General features: G+C 41.9%; 1 protein-coding gene across 1 annotated transcript in view; it reads right to left on the bottom strand.

The window, feature by feature from the left end:
* Positions 1–357: 357 nt before the first annotated feature.
* The window catches only part of EVA1C (eva-1 homolog C), a 57,648-nt gene continuing 44,284 nt past the window's right edge, over positions 358–13,721 (bottom strand). Inside the window, exons 4-8 of the mRNA XM_056858211.1 lie at positions 10,784–10,936; positions 4,398–4,541; positions 3,443–3,514; positions 2,232–2,321; positions 358–880 (exon numbers count right to left, since the gene is read on the bottom strand). Coding sequence (XP_056714189.1) covers positions 474–880; positions 2,232–2,321; positions 3,443–3,514; positions 4,398–4,541; positions 10,784–10,936 — 866 coding nt within the window. The 3' untranslated portion in view covers positions 358–473. The remainder of the gene's footprint in view (positions 881–2,231; positions 2,322–3,442; positions 3,515–4,397; positions 4,542–10,783; positions 10,937–13,721) is intronic.

Genomic DNA, 13,721 nt, shown 5'->3' with positions numbered 1-13,721 from the left:
AGGAAATGACATTTTTCCTCCTTTTGTTCTTCTAGTTCCCCAGCAGATTGCAGCTAAATGTTGGAGACATTCTACTTAAAAGGCAGGAACACATTTATGATTTAACCTTTGATCCATTTGGTTCAGGCCAAGTGACATTTATCTACAGATTATTTTGAAGAGAAATCTGTAGTGACCTGCTTAGTTCTATTGTTGTTTTGTTATTTATTGTCAATACCTTTTTTAATTCTTCAGTACAAAATGTATTCTCTTGTTTTGTAATACTGGCTTTCATTTCTAAATAGCTATAAGCAGTTCAATATGATGCAAATAATGATGCAAAAAACCCTCAGGAACTGGAACTCAGACTATGCCATACCATCCTGTATTTTTATTATAATTATTAATAATATAGTTTTCTTTGCAAATAATTATAATATAGAGTTGCAAATGCTCCTTCACAGAAGGTACATTCTTCACAAAAATAGCACATGCTACCCAAAATAAACACATTGTTGTTCATTAATATAAAATGGGCTGAGACTCCTAGTGGGAGATGAATCCAAACCACTATTCATCCAGATTTCCTGGATGATCTGTTCTCGCCGCTCTATCCTTTCAGCAAGTTCAGCTGAGTCCAGGGAACAACGAGCTGAGTAAGATGTCCTGCAGAAGCCTCTTAGTTCATCAGGGAAGTCTGAACTGGAAGACTCCCCTCCCTCCTCTTCCTCCTCAGTATCATCCTCAGCCTTGCTGTTCTCAGACACCAGGCGCTCCTTCATCTGCTGCAGTTTTTCAAAGCCACCGGTGCACGACATGCGCACCACCAGAGCGCAAAGCGTGAGCACTAGGCCAATGCAAACACTAGATACAAACAAGAGAGCAGCTCTTTCAGGGTGATCTGAAATTAGAAACAAAATCCCAGACTAGAGACAGAAAGAAGAGGCACTCGAGGGGCAATGGTAAAAACGTCAGTTCGGAAAAGCCTGACCCTGTTATATGCAGTCTTTAAGGACCAAGCCTACTGGCCGATGAGCTTGCCATGGATTCTGGCCAGTTCTGCAGCCTTGAGCTACAAGGACACTGGCAGAAGGTAAATGACACACTTGTCCAGACTTGCAGGTCATGGCTGCCTCCTCAAAGCCTTCTTTCCTGCAGCCCCAACACTGCTGTCAAATGGTTGTTCACCCACAGAATGGATGTTTTAAGGGACAAGGGGGAATTTGCAAGCTGGACATTGGTCCCTGGAAAAAGTCTATTTTATAGGCTAGATCATCCTAGAACAAACAGGCGGAATAGTTCACTTTGAATATTTAATATAGGTGGCTTAAAGACTTGTGCTTTTAGAAGTAGGGTTGCCAACCTCCAGGTACTAATGATCTGCTATTACAACTGATCTCCAGCCGATAGAGATCAGTTCACCTGGAGAAAATGGCTGCTTTGGCAGTTGGACTCTTATGGCACTGAAGTCCCTCCCCTCCCCAAACTCCCAAAGCCCCCAGAATCTCCAGGTATTTCCCGACCCAGAGCTGGCAACCCTATTTTAAAAGCCTTGTCTGTGCAGCATTTTGTAGTCATTAAATAATGTTCCTTTCAATCATATGAGTACAAGAGCTAACCCTAAATGTCAAACTGTTACTGTGTGCCCATGTGAAAATTATTCTGTGGTATTAACAATAGCTTTTCTTTTTTAAACGCCATAGTAATTTTCTGGACGAGAATTAATGCAAAATTCATTCCTAGAAATTGCTTATGGCTGAATAATGCAAAAATATAGAAGCTCCTTAAAATCCAGATGTTCTAAATATTTATCAGCTGTCACCATAAATTACCTCTGTCCACCCCCTCTCCTTATATCTACCAGCATGTGCTAAAATCTGGCCGTACATACTGAAAAGTGGTACAAAGAAGTCGACAGAAACATCTATTTTTATGGCTATGCTCCCAAGAGCTCCTTTCAGCATGCCATGTGCAAGGGCATACTGTGTGCACACAGAGACCTCATTCCCCTCTTTCTGCTAAGCCAACAGTTGCCCTCACTGCATCGGAGGATGTTTCTGAGGCTCTCCCAAGACTGACTGTGATCAGAAAAAGGGCCCGTGGAAGCTGTGTTGCATAAGCAGCCTCTACAGCAACACCATGTTGACTGGACCCAAGGGATGGACTTCATTCTCCCTAGGGGCATGAGATAATGGCCAGAAGTAACAACATTACTGGTTGCAATGCAGGAAATCAAAACACAACTCTTCTACCTTTAATGTAAGCAAGTGTAGCCAAACTGCTGCTAATTATAATTCCATCTTTTTTTGGGAATCTGGATTCTCTTGGATCAACATTTATATCTGTGGAAAGAAAACAAAAAATCTACAGGATTACAGTGCAAAAGAGTAGCTTCCAAAATTACATTTTACGTACAATTTAAAAATATGTATTAGCTAACTGAACTGAAGTTTAAAACGTCTACATTTGTCAGTCATTTGAAGTTTGGTTAAATAGAAAACACATTTAAAAAGTTACCTCCGCTTAAGGATATTGCTAGTGCATCGCACAGCTCAAGAGGCTTCCCTTCAAAATAAAATTTCTTTACCAGCCTGTCTACATTATATTCTTTTAAGTGGGGATGCCGGGATTTGAATCTGAGATCTTCGGCATACAAGAACACCGAAGCAAGAGTTCGGCCACCTAAAGTGGACATGTTATAGAAACTGTCTTGAGTCAATATCAGCTTTATTGCTCTAGGGTCTATTAAATTATAAATGCTATTTCACAATGTTCCTTCCCCTACTAGCAAAAGCTAATTGCCATTATTTAAATAAAGGTCTGAATGTGCATAAAAAGCCTTATTATACCATATAAGGCACAAAGTTCAGACATCACAAATAAACTAGTGTGTGTTTGTTGGACACAAACCTGGCTAATTGTTGGGCATGTACACTCTCTCCCTTCTTTGTACCACACACTGAGATTGAAGACAGAAGTCTTCTGCTAACTCCAGTTTCTTGCAGTGTTCAAATCCACTGGTCTTAACAAATTCAATCGGGTAAGAATACCAGTTCCTGGGAAAGAAACAAATCTCAATGTGTTAAACCATTTGGCTATCATGAGAAATTGGGAGTTAACTGAAGACATGTATTTTAATTGCTGTTTGCTATTGCTAATTTGTGGGGGGGTTGGGTCATTTTAAATCAGAAAGGTTTCATGAATTCTTGTGGATTAAATTTTTTTTAATGCACCTTGGGTGTTATTTATTTAGTCGGAATGGTAGGCTAAAAGTTTTCTAAATAACTAATACATCAATAATATTATGAACAACCAGAGAAGAAAATTCTGAATGTACAAGGCCCTCACTTTACTTGGGCAGTTGCATTCTATATTTTGGCCTTATTTTTATGTGATTAAACCATTGCGGGTTCTTACTTAAAAACAAATGCTGGTAGTGATCCAAAAAAACGACCATATTCACCTTCTTTTGGCTTCCAAGAAGGATTTACATTAGTAAACACTGGATCAACTGCTGCAAATATGAATTTTGGAACTGCAAACAAAAATAAAAAAAGGTTATGTAAGGCAGCTTTTTAAGCATTTTACACTAACTGAAATTCATTGGGTAAGGAAAAATGTCTAGGAGCAGCAAAGAGAAAGCAAGAGTTACTAAGCTATCCTGAAGGATGTCAGTCTATTGTCACAGGAAAGATGGAAGACAATTGCAAACCCACCTTCCTGCCTGGCCATTAATCAGTTTATAAACTGAAAACAAGTGCATTTAAAACTGCATCTTTGCCCTTCACATATGCACGCCAGAACCCTTTTAAGTGGCATGTGTGAAATCTGACTTTCCTTGGGACTAGGCATGCCCAGGGTTCTGTTTGAGTTGCAATTAATATTGAACTGTAAACAGACAGGAAAAGGAATTGCACCTGGAAAGGAGTATAATTTAAACCCCAGATCCTGTACATGTCAGAAACTGATGCTGGTATCTCCTCACTTTCAAGCACAAGGGAGAAATGACACCTGAATTCATGTGTACATGATTTAGACTCTTTTTAATCTTTTGTAAGAATGAGGAAAATTCCAAATTAACCACTTAATTTGCAGACATGGCTAGAAGAAAAATGTTCGGTATCTACTTCCAATGATCTTTCATTTCATTTTACCTTGAGTTATAAGTTTCCAAGTGTGTGTGTGTGTTTTGCAGATTCCAAAAGCATGTTAATTCATGCCATCGTATTCCCTATTACTATGTATGGGTATGAAAGCTAGACATTGAAAAAAGCTGATAGGAAGAAAGTCAATTCCTTTGAAATGTGGTGCTGGTGGAGAGGGTTACAGATACCTCCGCTTAAGGTTTTGAAAATAAGTTCATATAATAATTTTCCATTAAAACCACATTTAACCACAGTACCACTTTTCACCCTTACCACATGCATAGCTGACATTGAGATATTTCTTCACACCAGGGAGGCAAGGGCTTCCAAAATTATGACTGTTTGCAATAATTTTACACCTCTGTTTCCCATAACATTTCTTTGATAATACTTCTAAAGCTGTATAAGAAAAGCAATCTGAAAGAAAAAAATATTAAACACTGTTCATATAAAATATTCAAATAAAGGGTCTACTATATACATACAGGTGCATACAGATATAGGCCTATTCATATTCACTGCTCATTTCAGTAACACTCTCTGATAAAGGCATATGTTGGCAACACTCTCTGATAAAGGCATATGTTGGCAGGAGAGGGCACAATGTTGAATAATGTCCTAGTAACCAGGATGCATCACTGTGTGCTGTCATGGTGTGAGAATCTATTTTCAGGCCAACTGTGTTACCACACATGACATTCTTGACAGACCAGAAACATCCCATGACTTGCTATTAAACCTGAACCAACAGGCTCGAAAACTGCAAGGTGAGGTGTTGGGTGCAGATTCGACCGGAAGTGAATGAGTTGTAGAGCGCATGATATCAGAACCGCCACAACATCTTGGATTAAACAAGAACATTTAACCAGTAAGGGAATGTTTGAACCTTCGAGGACATACTGATGCTGATTTAAACGTTATCGCTCTCTTACAAAAAATTTCACGAGTAGGATCCATTGGGAAAGTGCTGAATTCACTGTCAAATTCAAGACAATGTACCCCCCCCCCAAAGATTAACAGGGACCTTTTATTTTTGTTTTATTGTTTGGTTTTTATTTCATTTATTTATTTATAGTCCACCTTTCTCACAGGGACTCAAGGTGGATTGTACATAATGAGCTAGTACAATCACAAAAACAAGACATTCGATAACCAATGCATTAGGGTTTTAGAAGTCTGGAACAACCAGAAAGAACTGTAGCATAGCATAAGTATTCAAATGATACATTAAGTGGTACAGAAAATACATAAATTGTACCCTACTTATAATAAGCTAAACACAGCAGTATATGCATAGTCTTTAATCATTTATCCAAGCAACTTTGTAAAATAATTTTGTGCAGTGCAACCCTATTACCTCCACAGAAAAGCCCTCTTTAATAGTTCACTTTGCACAGTTTGCAGAAAGCCACAAGAATCTGAGCTTTCCTGATCTCCTCGACAGGCCATTCCACAAGGCGGGAGCCACAACGGAGAAAGCACGTGTACAGGCAGTTGTTGATTTTGCCCATTTGCGGACTGGCACCTGCAGAAGCCCCTGCTGATTTGAGCAAAGTTATCATAGGGATAAAGGCGGTCCCACAAATAAGAGGGGCCAAGACCACGAAGGGCTTTGTATGTAATAGCTACTACCTTAAACTGAAGCCGGTAGCAGATGAGCGAGAGTAATATGCACTCTATGTCTAGCTTCTGTTAATAGCTGAGCCATGGCATTCTGGACCAGTTGGAGTTTCCGAGTTGATTTTGAAGGGAGACCAAAGTACAGTGCATTACAGTATTCTAGTCTCCATGTTACTGTGGCATGGATCCAGCTCAGCTGTATCAAGGTAAGGAGCCATTTTACAAGCTAGGCTGAGTTGGTAGAAAGCCTTTTTTTGCAGTTGCATTAACTTGCTTTTCCAGTAATACCTAACTCCACACATCGCCTTAGATCACTTGCTGACGCTTACCCATTTGCACACAGAATGGGCTGAAGTAAATAGAAAGCTCTGCACAGAAGCAGCCTTTACCAAGGTTCCCCAAATCACTGGTAACATGGGAGGCTGGATTTTAACTTGGGGTGGTGGCACAATGAAAAGGAACATGCTTTACACACACACAAGCATGCAACACACATGTGAGAACACATAGACCCAGGGCAGGTTTATGAACATACTAATGTTGATTTGTTCCACTCTACCATTCCATTAGATTTGATGTTCATTCTATTTTGCTATTGTTGGTTGTGGACTGTCTCATACCTACTCTGGATATACTGATTGCTCCTTTGCTTAGATCTTGTCTTTTTGTAACACCCCTCCTCCACTAGTTATTTAACCAGACCTAATGTACACTTTTATGCATCTGAGGAAGTGAGCCCTGACTCACAAAAGCTCATGCTAAAATAATTGCTTTTGTCTTTAAGATGCTATTGGACTCCTGTGTAATTTTGCTATGTAATTTTGAAGGGCTGTCATATAGAGGATGGTGCGGAATTGTTTTCTGTTGCCCCAGAAGATCGGACCAGAACCAACAGGTTGAAATTAAATCAAAAGAGTTTTCGGCTAAACATTAGGAAGAAGTTCCTGACAGAGCAGTTCCTCAAGGGAACAGGCTTCCTCGGGAGGCTCTCCTTCTTTAGAGGTTTTTAAACAGAGGCTAGATGGCCATCTGTCAGCAGTGCTGATTCTGTGAACTTAAGCAGATCATGAGAGGGAGGGCAGGAAGGGTTGCGTCAATGTTTGGCTCTTGTGGCCCTTTCTTACAAGCCCAGGGTAATACTGATCACCACTTTGGGGTCAGGAAGCACTTTTCCTTCAGGCCAGATTGGCCAGGGATCCCCATCTTCTGGTCATGGAGTCAGTGTCACTGAGTGTGGGGGGAGGTAGATGTGAATTTCCTGCATTGTGCGGGGGGTTGAACTAGATGACCCTGGTGGTCCCTTCCAACTCTATAATTCTATGATTTTAATCATGCACAATGACTCATTATTTCTATTTTAATCATGCACAATGAATCATTATTTCTATGTAAAATTACTTGCAAAATGTGCAGTCTCATAGATATGGTGGCTCTTCAAAGATAGGATAAAGATAGAAATATACTGACTTCTCTGATCACCTCTGGAGTGAGAACACAGTTCCTTTTCTAAGCCCCTACAATCCTTTACATCTCTTCTGTGATTAGTGGTTACCAGCTGCTTGGATGCCAAGTAGTGCTGGTGGTTTTTATGGAGTGGACAAGTATCCAGCTAGAACTGAAAAGACCAGGTCAGAAAAGTGTTTCCAAAAAAAAGCTGTGAAATATCAGCTCCAACAAGAGCTATTTAACTAATCAGGGCTGTTTCTGAAGCCTTTTAGGAACTAATTAGCTTTGTTTTGACATGCAAATTATTCAGAGTGACTACAGCCGTAAATTTTGCAAAGCTTAATGAGGCTTGCAAGCCTTCTTTTCTCAATGCCTGCCTCTCTTGTTTCAAACCATGGGGCAAACGAATTTTCCATCTGTTCTTGTGGGTCAGGCAGTGAGCACTGAAGCTTTTGAAGGATGTACTGGAAAAGAAGGATCACTCCGTAACTCTGCTAAGCAGGACAGAAAATTGATAATCACATCTGTATTATTTTTGTTGGCCCAGCAGATTTTAATATCTGTTCTCTAAAACAGCTTGCTGGGGGTAAAGGGAAAACGACTGGGGAAGGCACTGGCAAAGCACCCCATAAACAAAGTCTGCTAGAAAACGTTGGGATGTGACGTCACCCCATGGGTCAGGAATGACCCGGTGCTGGCGCAGGGGACCTTTACCTTTTTAAAAATTTGAGCAGAGGTACTTACAGAATCACCACACTTAAGACCTAGGGCTTTATGAAAAATAAAATATGAACAAGATTTGCATCCATGGCATAAAATGTTTTAACTAGTTCTTTATGTTTTTATATGAGACTCATTCACCTCCCCTCCCCAAGCTCCAAATGTTGACAAACCAATTACAAAAAAGCTAACTAGAGCTAAAAGCAATTCCTATAAACATCTGGACTAACAACATTTCCTCTGTTCTGTTTGCATGCTATTCTTCCTTTATAAATTATCTACTTCTGGTTCCCCCTCCCTACATTTCTTCATAGCAGACCTGCAAACTCTGTATGTTTTCTTTATGCTTGTGTGAATACAACAGGAATACTCTAACCATGAACTCTGGGCCAAGTGTATTTGCTACTGCAGGACAGAACAGGGGTTAACCCATTTCCTGAGTCAGACCTTCCCCCTACCAGCAGCACCTAAGTTTTGTTGGGATTAAGTTTCAGTTTATCATGACACTGTTGAACTAAGTGTTGGAAAATTACCCTAAAAGTGTTCATAAATGGTAACTCAAAAGGCAGGATTCAGAATATGTTTGCCTTGGTGTCTAGGCTGCCTCTTGGAATATCAACTATATTTCACAGAATACAGTAACATAAAAGGAAAGAAAAAAACTTAACTAATTCAGGACCCAGCATGATTGGCTTTTGCAGCCAGTATTGCAAAATAGCCTGAGACCAGATTTCCTATTTCTCACATCATAACAAAAGAGTCTCTGTTATATTAATTTGAAATGCATGAAAGAATCTTCTTAGGAGGATTCTGATGTGATCTTACCATTACAGTGGAATCTGGGCATCATCCACATAATGTTAATTTAGCACAACACCCAACTTCTCTGTGGTCCTGGCTGGGACAAGCTGGTTTTGCTAACAGATGACAGTTTCAAATGTGATTCATTTGATGGAATGGGAAGATGCAGGTATCTTTGGACTTCAGACAAAAAGAAGCAGTACATGGAAGGAAGTGAGAGTTACTCATGCTTTCCCTCTGCATCACATTCAAAGCCCTCCTCTATTGAGAAAGCAGTAAGACAAGTGACAACATATCCTACGAATGTATATATTAATATATTACATTTTCTAGCCAACCAGGTGCTGCAAGTCTCTTTAAAGCTTTTGTCTCTATAAACCTAGAGCAAGTTCACAGATACCAACAGCGGTATGTGATCACTTCTCTGTGGACATTTCCCAGTGAGATCACAAGGAACTGATGGGATTTACCACACTAGTAACAAGGCTAGATTGGGGAGGGGCACCACCAATGGTTCTTCCAGTGCTGACAGCACCTGCTCTGTCCCAGTCTCAACTTGGGAAGAAGACTCCTTGGAGGAACAAGAAGACTCCTAAAGGGCTAAGTAGCTCCTCCCCTCCATGATCCCCACTATACCCAATTCTCTTTGCACCCCACATCCTCCAAGGGTGGAACCCCTGCCTTCTCTACCTCAGCAAGATCCAATTCAAGAGCCAGATTCAAGTCCAGTAGCACCTTCGCGTCCAACCAGATTTTCTTGGTATAAGTATTACAAGAAGCCCTCACTGGTTTACAGCTCTCCAACTGAGCTCATGCTAGTCTCTGAGAGTCAAACTACACATTACATTTTTTAACAAGTTGGGTCCAACTTGAGTTTTCCAGATTGGGTTCCCTGGACCCAACTTGCTTTCCAATTAATGGAAGCCCTGAGCCTGGCCTTGGCTGGGGAGGACGGGTTATAAATCTAACAAATAAATAAAATAAATAAAGTCCCCAGGAGCCCATTCAGGAGCGGGACAATGGGGCAGAAAAAGGAAGGGCTCATGCCTCCCCACCATGCCATTTTTCAAGCTGAAATAGCTAAGTGGGGAGAAACTGCAGCTCCAAAGATGGGCAAATTACTCCACCCCGGCCATTTAAGCTTGGAAAAATAGCCGGGGGGGGGGGGAGAGGGATCCCTCCTGCCACAATATCATCCCAAGCCCATCTTTAGGTTCCTGGGAACTTTAAAAATGATTTTTCCTACAGATGCTGTGTGATTCCAGAGGGAAAAGATTGAGCCTGGGGACCCCAGAACTCAACTTATCAAAAAAGAAACATGTAGTTTGGCCCGGGCGGGGGGAGTCTGCTCCATCCAGTCTGATCCTGACTGCCTGGTGAAGACCTTGTGCCCTTTTCTCTGTCAACCAAGGTAGAAAATGGAACATATATGATCCCTCAGTTAACTACAGCCCAAACTGAGTGGTTTGGGATGTATCCATGCTCAGGTGGCCAGACCTCGCCCCTAGGCTCTGCCTTTCCCACTGAAGCTCAGTAGAGCAGTAGAAGCAAAATCTGGGGGAACGCCAGAGGAAAAACAGCATTGACTAGTGCTGCAATGTTAATTCCAGGTTCACATCAGAAGTGATGCAGTGGTATAAGCGCAACGGCAATTTCATTGTCCCTCCCCCGCCCCAGGCAGTTGGCAGCGCTTAAGCCATACACATGTTACCCCTGGTACATCTAAATCTGATCTACACAGCCCTTCTTCTGGTATACAGGTCATGGAAAAGAAATGTTTGGCTTGTTAGAATATTTTGTAGTGTTGAGATTCCAGAATTAAGACTTTTACGAGAGCTTTACCAACTCATGCTACCCTCTGGATTGCTCTGTTCTCTCATGCTGTTTTTAAAGACAGAAATTGCTGCTGCATTTTAAAAAAAAGTTTTTTCAGATGCTGCTTTTATGAATTGAATTAAATAATTCTTTTAATATATTTTGTGATGATCATTTATAAATAGGTTTTCAAGCTATTTTGAATACTGGGAAAAGAGGGGCATAAATAATCTATAAACATAAAATAATAAACTTACCAAACTGGGGGAGTTGTCCCACTTCCGAGGAACAGACATCTTTTTCATGCACAGACCTGCCGTATGATGCAGAATATATGTTAAGGAATTTCGATTCTTTACAGTGGAGCTTCAGTTCTTCATTTTCACATACTGACCTGCTTTTATATTCAGCTAGAAAAGAAGGAAGAAGGCAGCTGTTTTTAGGAAGGGCATTACATATCTAGAATCCCAGTGTGTGATAACACTACATGCTGTACTATTACTATTGTGAATGGGTGGGTTTGGTGGAGTAGGGTGGAGTGGTCACACATCTACTGAAGGACCCCAACTAATAAATGAGGGCAGGGGGCTATTTCATCAATTGTCTATGTTTGGAGGAAGTTCATTCAATGATGTGGCTGTGTTTTTTCTCTGTAAGATCCCTATCAATCATCCCCAGGTAAAATGGAGCCTTGGACACTTACCGTAGAGGCTCATTCTCTTCTGAGGCGAAGGGCATCCTGAGAATTGGGTTGTTTTCCCTCTCCATCCGGGTAGGCAGGACCAAAGACCTTGACTTCCTGTCTCTATTGGCGGGAAAACAGCCTGCAGGAAGCCAGTTACCGTCTAGCCTAGCTACATAAAAGGCACTAGAGACAGACTTACGAGAACAATGTATAAACTGATATACTGATGAAATAACATGGAAGTCCCTTGAACATACAATTTAGACTTTCTGTTAACATAAACTTAGACATTCTGATAACGCAAACTATTCAAATGGCAACTGTAATTAAACGTCAAATTCAGATTAGGGTGGGCAGGATGCCCTTCGCCTCAGAAGAGAATGAGCCTCTACGGTAAGTGTCCAAGGCTCCATTCTCCCCTGAGGCAAGGGCATCCTGAGAATTGGGACTTTACAGAGCTCCCCTGTGGGTGGGTAACTTATTATTCTACCACATTTTGTAATACCCTACGGCCAAAAGCCGCTTGAGCTGAGGACCATACATTAATTTTATAGTGTTTTACAAAGGTTGACACCGATGACCATGTGGCAGCCCGACATATCTCTTCTACAGGGGCCTGTTTATCAAAGGCTGCTGTTGTTGCCATGCTACGTAGTGAATGTGCTGTGATTCCCCCTGGCACTGGGGTACCAGTTGACTTGTATGCCTCCGAAATGCACAGTCTGATGGTATAACTAATGGCCGCTGCTGACATCCTTTTACCTTTGGAAGGGTTTGATATTCCTATAAACATAAAGTCTGTTTGTCTAAATTCTTTTGTACGGTCGATGAATATACGAATAGCTCTCCTCAGGTCCAGAGAATGCCACGATTTTTCCCTGGAACCTGATGGATTGGGACAGAAAGAGGGAAGATTGATTTCCTGCGTCCTATGGAAACGGGAATTAATCTTAGGCTGGAAGGTTGGGTCTGGTGTTAAGACCACCCTATCCTTATGAAACACGCAGAGGCCCTTCCTGATAGAGAGAGCTCTAAGTTCCGAAACCCGTCTAGCTGACGTGATGGCGGTTAGGAATAATACTTTCATGCGGAGAAATTTCATAGGAACTGTCCTAAGTGGTTCGAAGGGGGAACCCGTGAGAGCTTTCAAGACAAGATTAAGATTCCATGATGGGAATCTATGAACAACTGGTGGATGAGTTTGCGAAACTCCCTTTAAAAATGCAGTGATGTGTCTATGTTTTGTTATAGGTAATCCCTCTAAAAGGGGTAACACCGTAGATAGTGCAGTTATCTGTCTCCTTAGGGTTGAGGCCGACAGCTTAAGGCGTACTCCCTCTTGTAAAAAGTCCAAAATCTCAGGTATTGACGGAGAAAGTGGATTGACCTTCTTTCGTCTAGCCCACCTAACAAATGCCTTCCATGACGAATTGTACATGCGTCTAGTGGAGGGTCTACGCGCTTCTAAAATAGTATTGACCACATCGATGGAATAGCCCTGATTTAACAGTGACCGCCTTTCAAGTGCCAGGCGGTCAAACAGAACCATTGAGGGTCTGGGTGGTTCAGTGGACCCTGATGTAGTATGGCTCTCTCCGGAGGTATTCGCCAAGGTTCCTGACAAGACATTCTTTTGAGGTTCGCGAACCATGGTCGTCGTGGCCAATATGGAGCTATGAGGATTATGTTGGCTTGTTGCTGCTGAGTTTTGCGTAGTACCTTGGGAAGGATGGGAATGGGGGGGAAGGCGTACAGGAGACCTTTTGGCCAAGGGCTCAGGAGAGCGTCTGTTCCTTCCGCCTTTGGGTGAAAGAATCTGGAGAAATACCTTGGTAGTTTGTGATTTTGTTCTGAAGCGAATAAGTCGACAGAAGGGGTGCCAAATTTTTCTGAGACTAGGTGAAAGGTGTCTTGGTCTAATTCCCACTCTCCTTCGTCGACCGTTTGGCGGCTTAGCCAATCGGCCTGTACATTGAGGGTCCCCTTGACATGTTCTGCTCGAATCGAAGAGATGTTTATCTGGGCCCATGAGAAGATTTTGGCTGCCTCCATATGAAGGGAGGAGGACCTGGAGCCGCCCTGCTTGTTCACGTGAGCTTTCGTGGAAATGTTGTCTGTTCTTATGAGTATGTGATGATTTCTGATTTTTGGAGCAAATTCCAGCAGGGCGAGCTTTACCGCTCTGAGCTCCAAAAGATTGATGTGTAGAGTTGATTCTAGTGGAGACCATCGCCCTTGGGCTAGATGCCCTCCGAGGGTGGCTCCCCAGCCCGTTAGACTGGCATCTGTAAATATCTGCAGAGGCTCCTCGTGTATGTAATGAGTCGGTTTGTATAGGTTCGATGGGGAGGACCACCAGCGAAGACTCTGTTTGACCTGTGAAGGAATGAGGATCGTTTTGATCCTTTTTCTGGCAATGTCTAACTGATGTGGGCTCAGCAGCCATTGTAAAGGCCGCGAATGGAATCTGGCCCATGGTACTACTGCGATGCATGATACCATCAGTCCCA

The sequence above is a fragment of the Euleptes europaea genome, chromosome 12 (assembly GCF_029931775.1).
Source record: "Euleptes europaea isolate rEulEur1 chromosome 12, rEulEur1.hap1, whole genome shotgun sequence".
NCBI classification, from domain to species: domain Eukaryota; kingdom Metazoa; phylum Chordata; class Lepidosauria; order Squamata; family Sphaerodactylidae; genus Euleptes; species Euleptes europaea.
The sequence above is the reverse complement of the archived record's forward strand: the minus strand, read 5'-3'. Positions and strand labels throughout refer to the sequence as shown.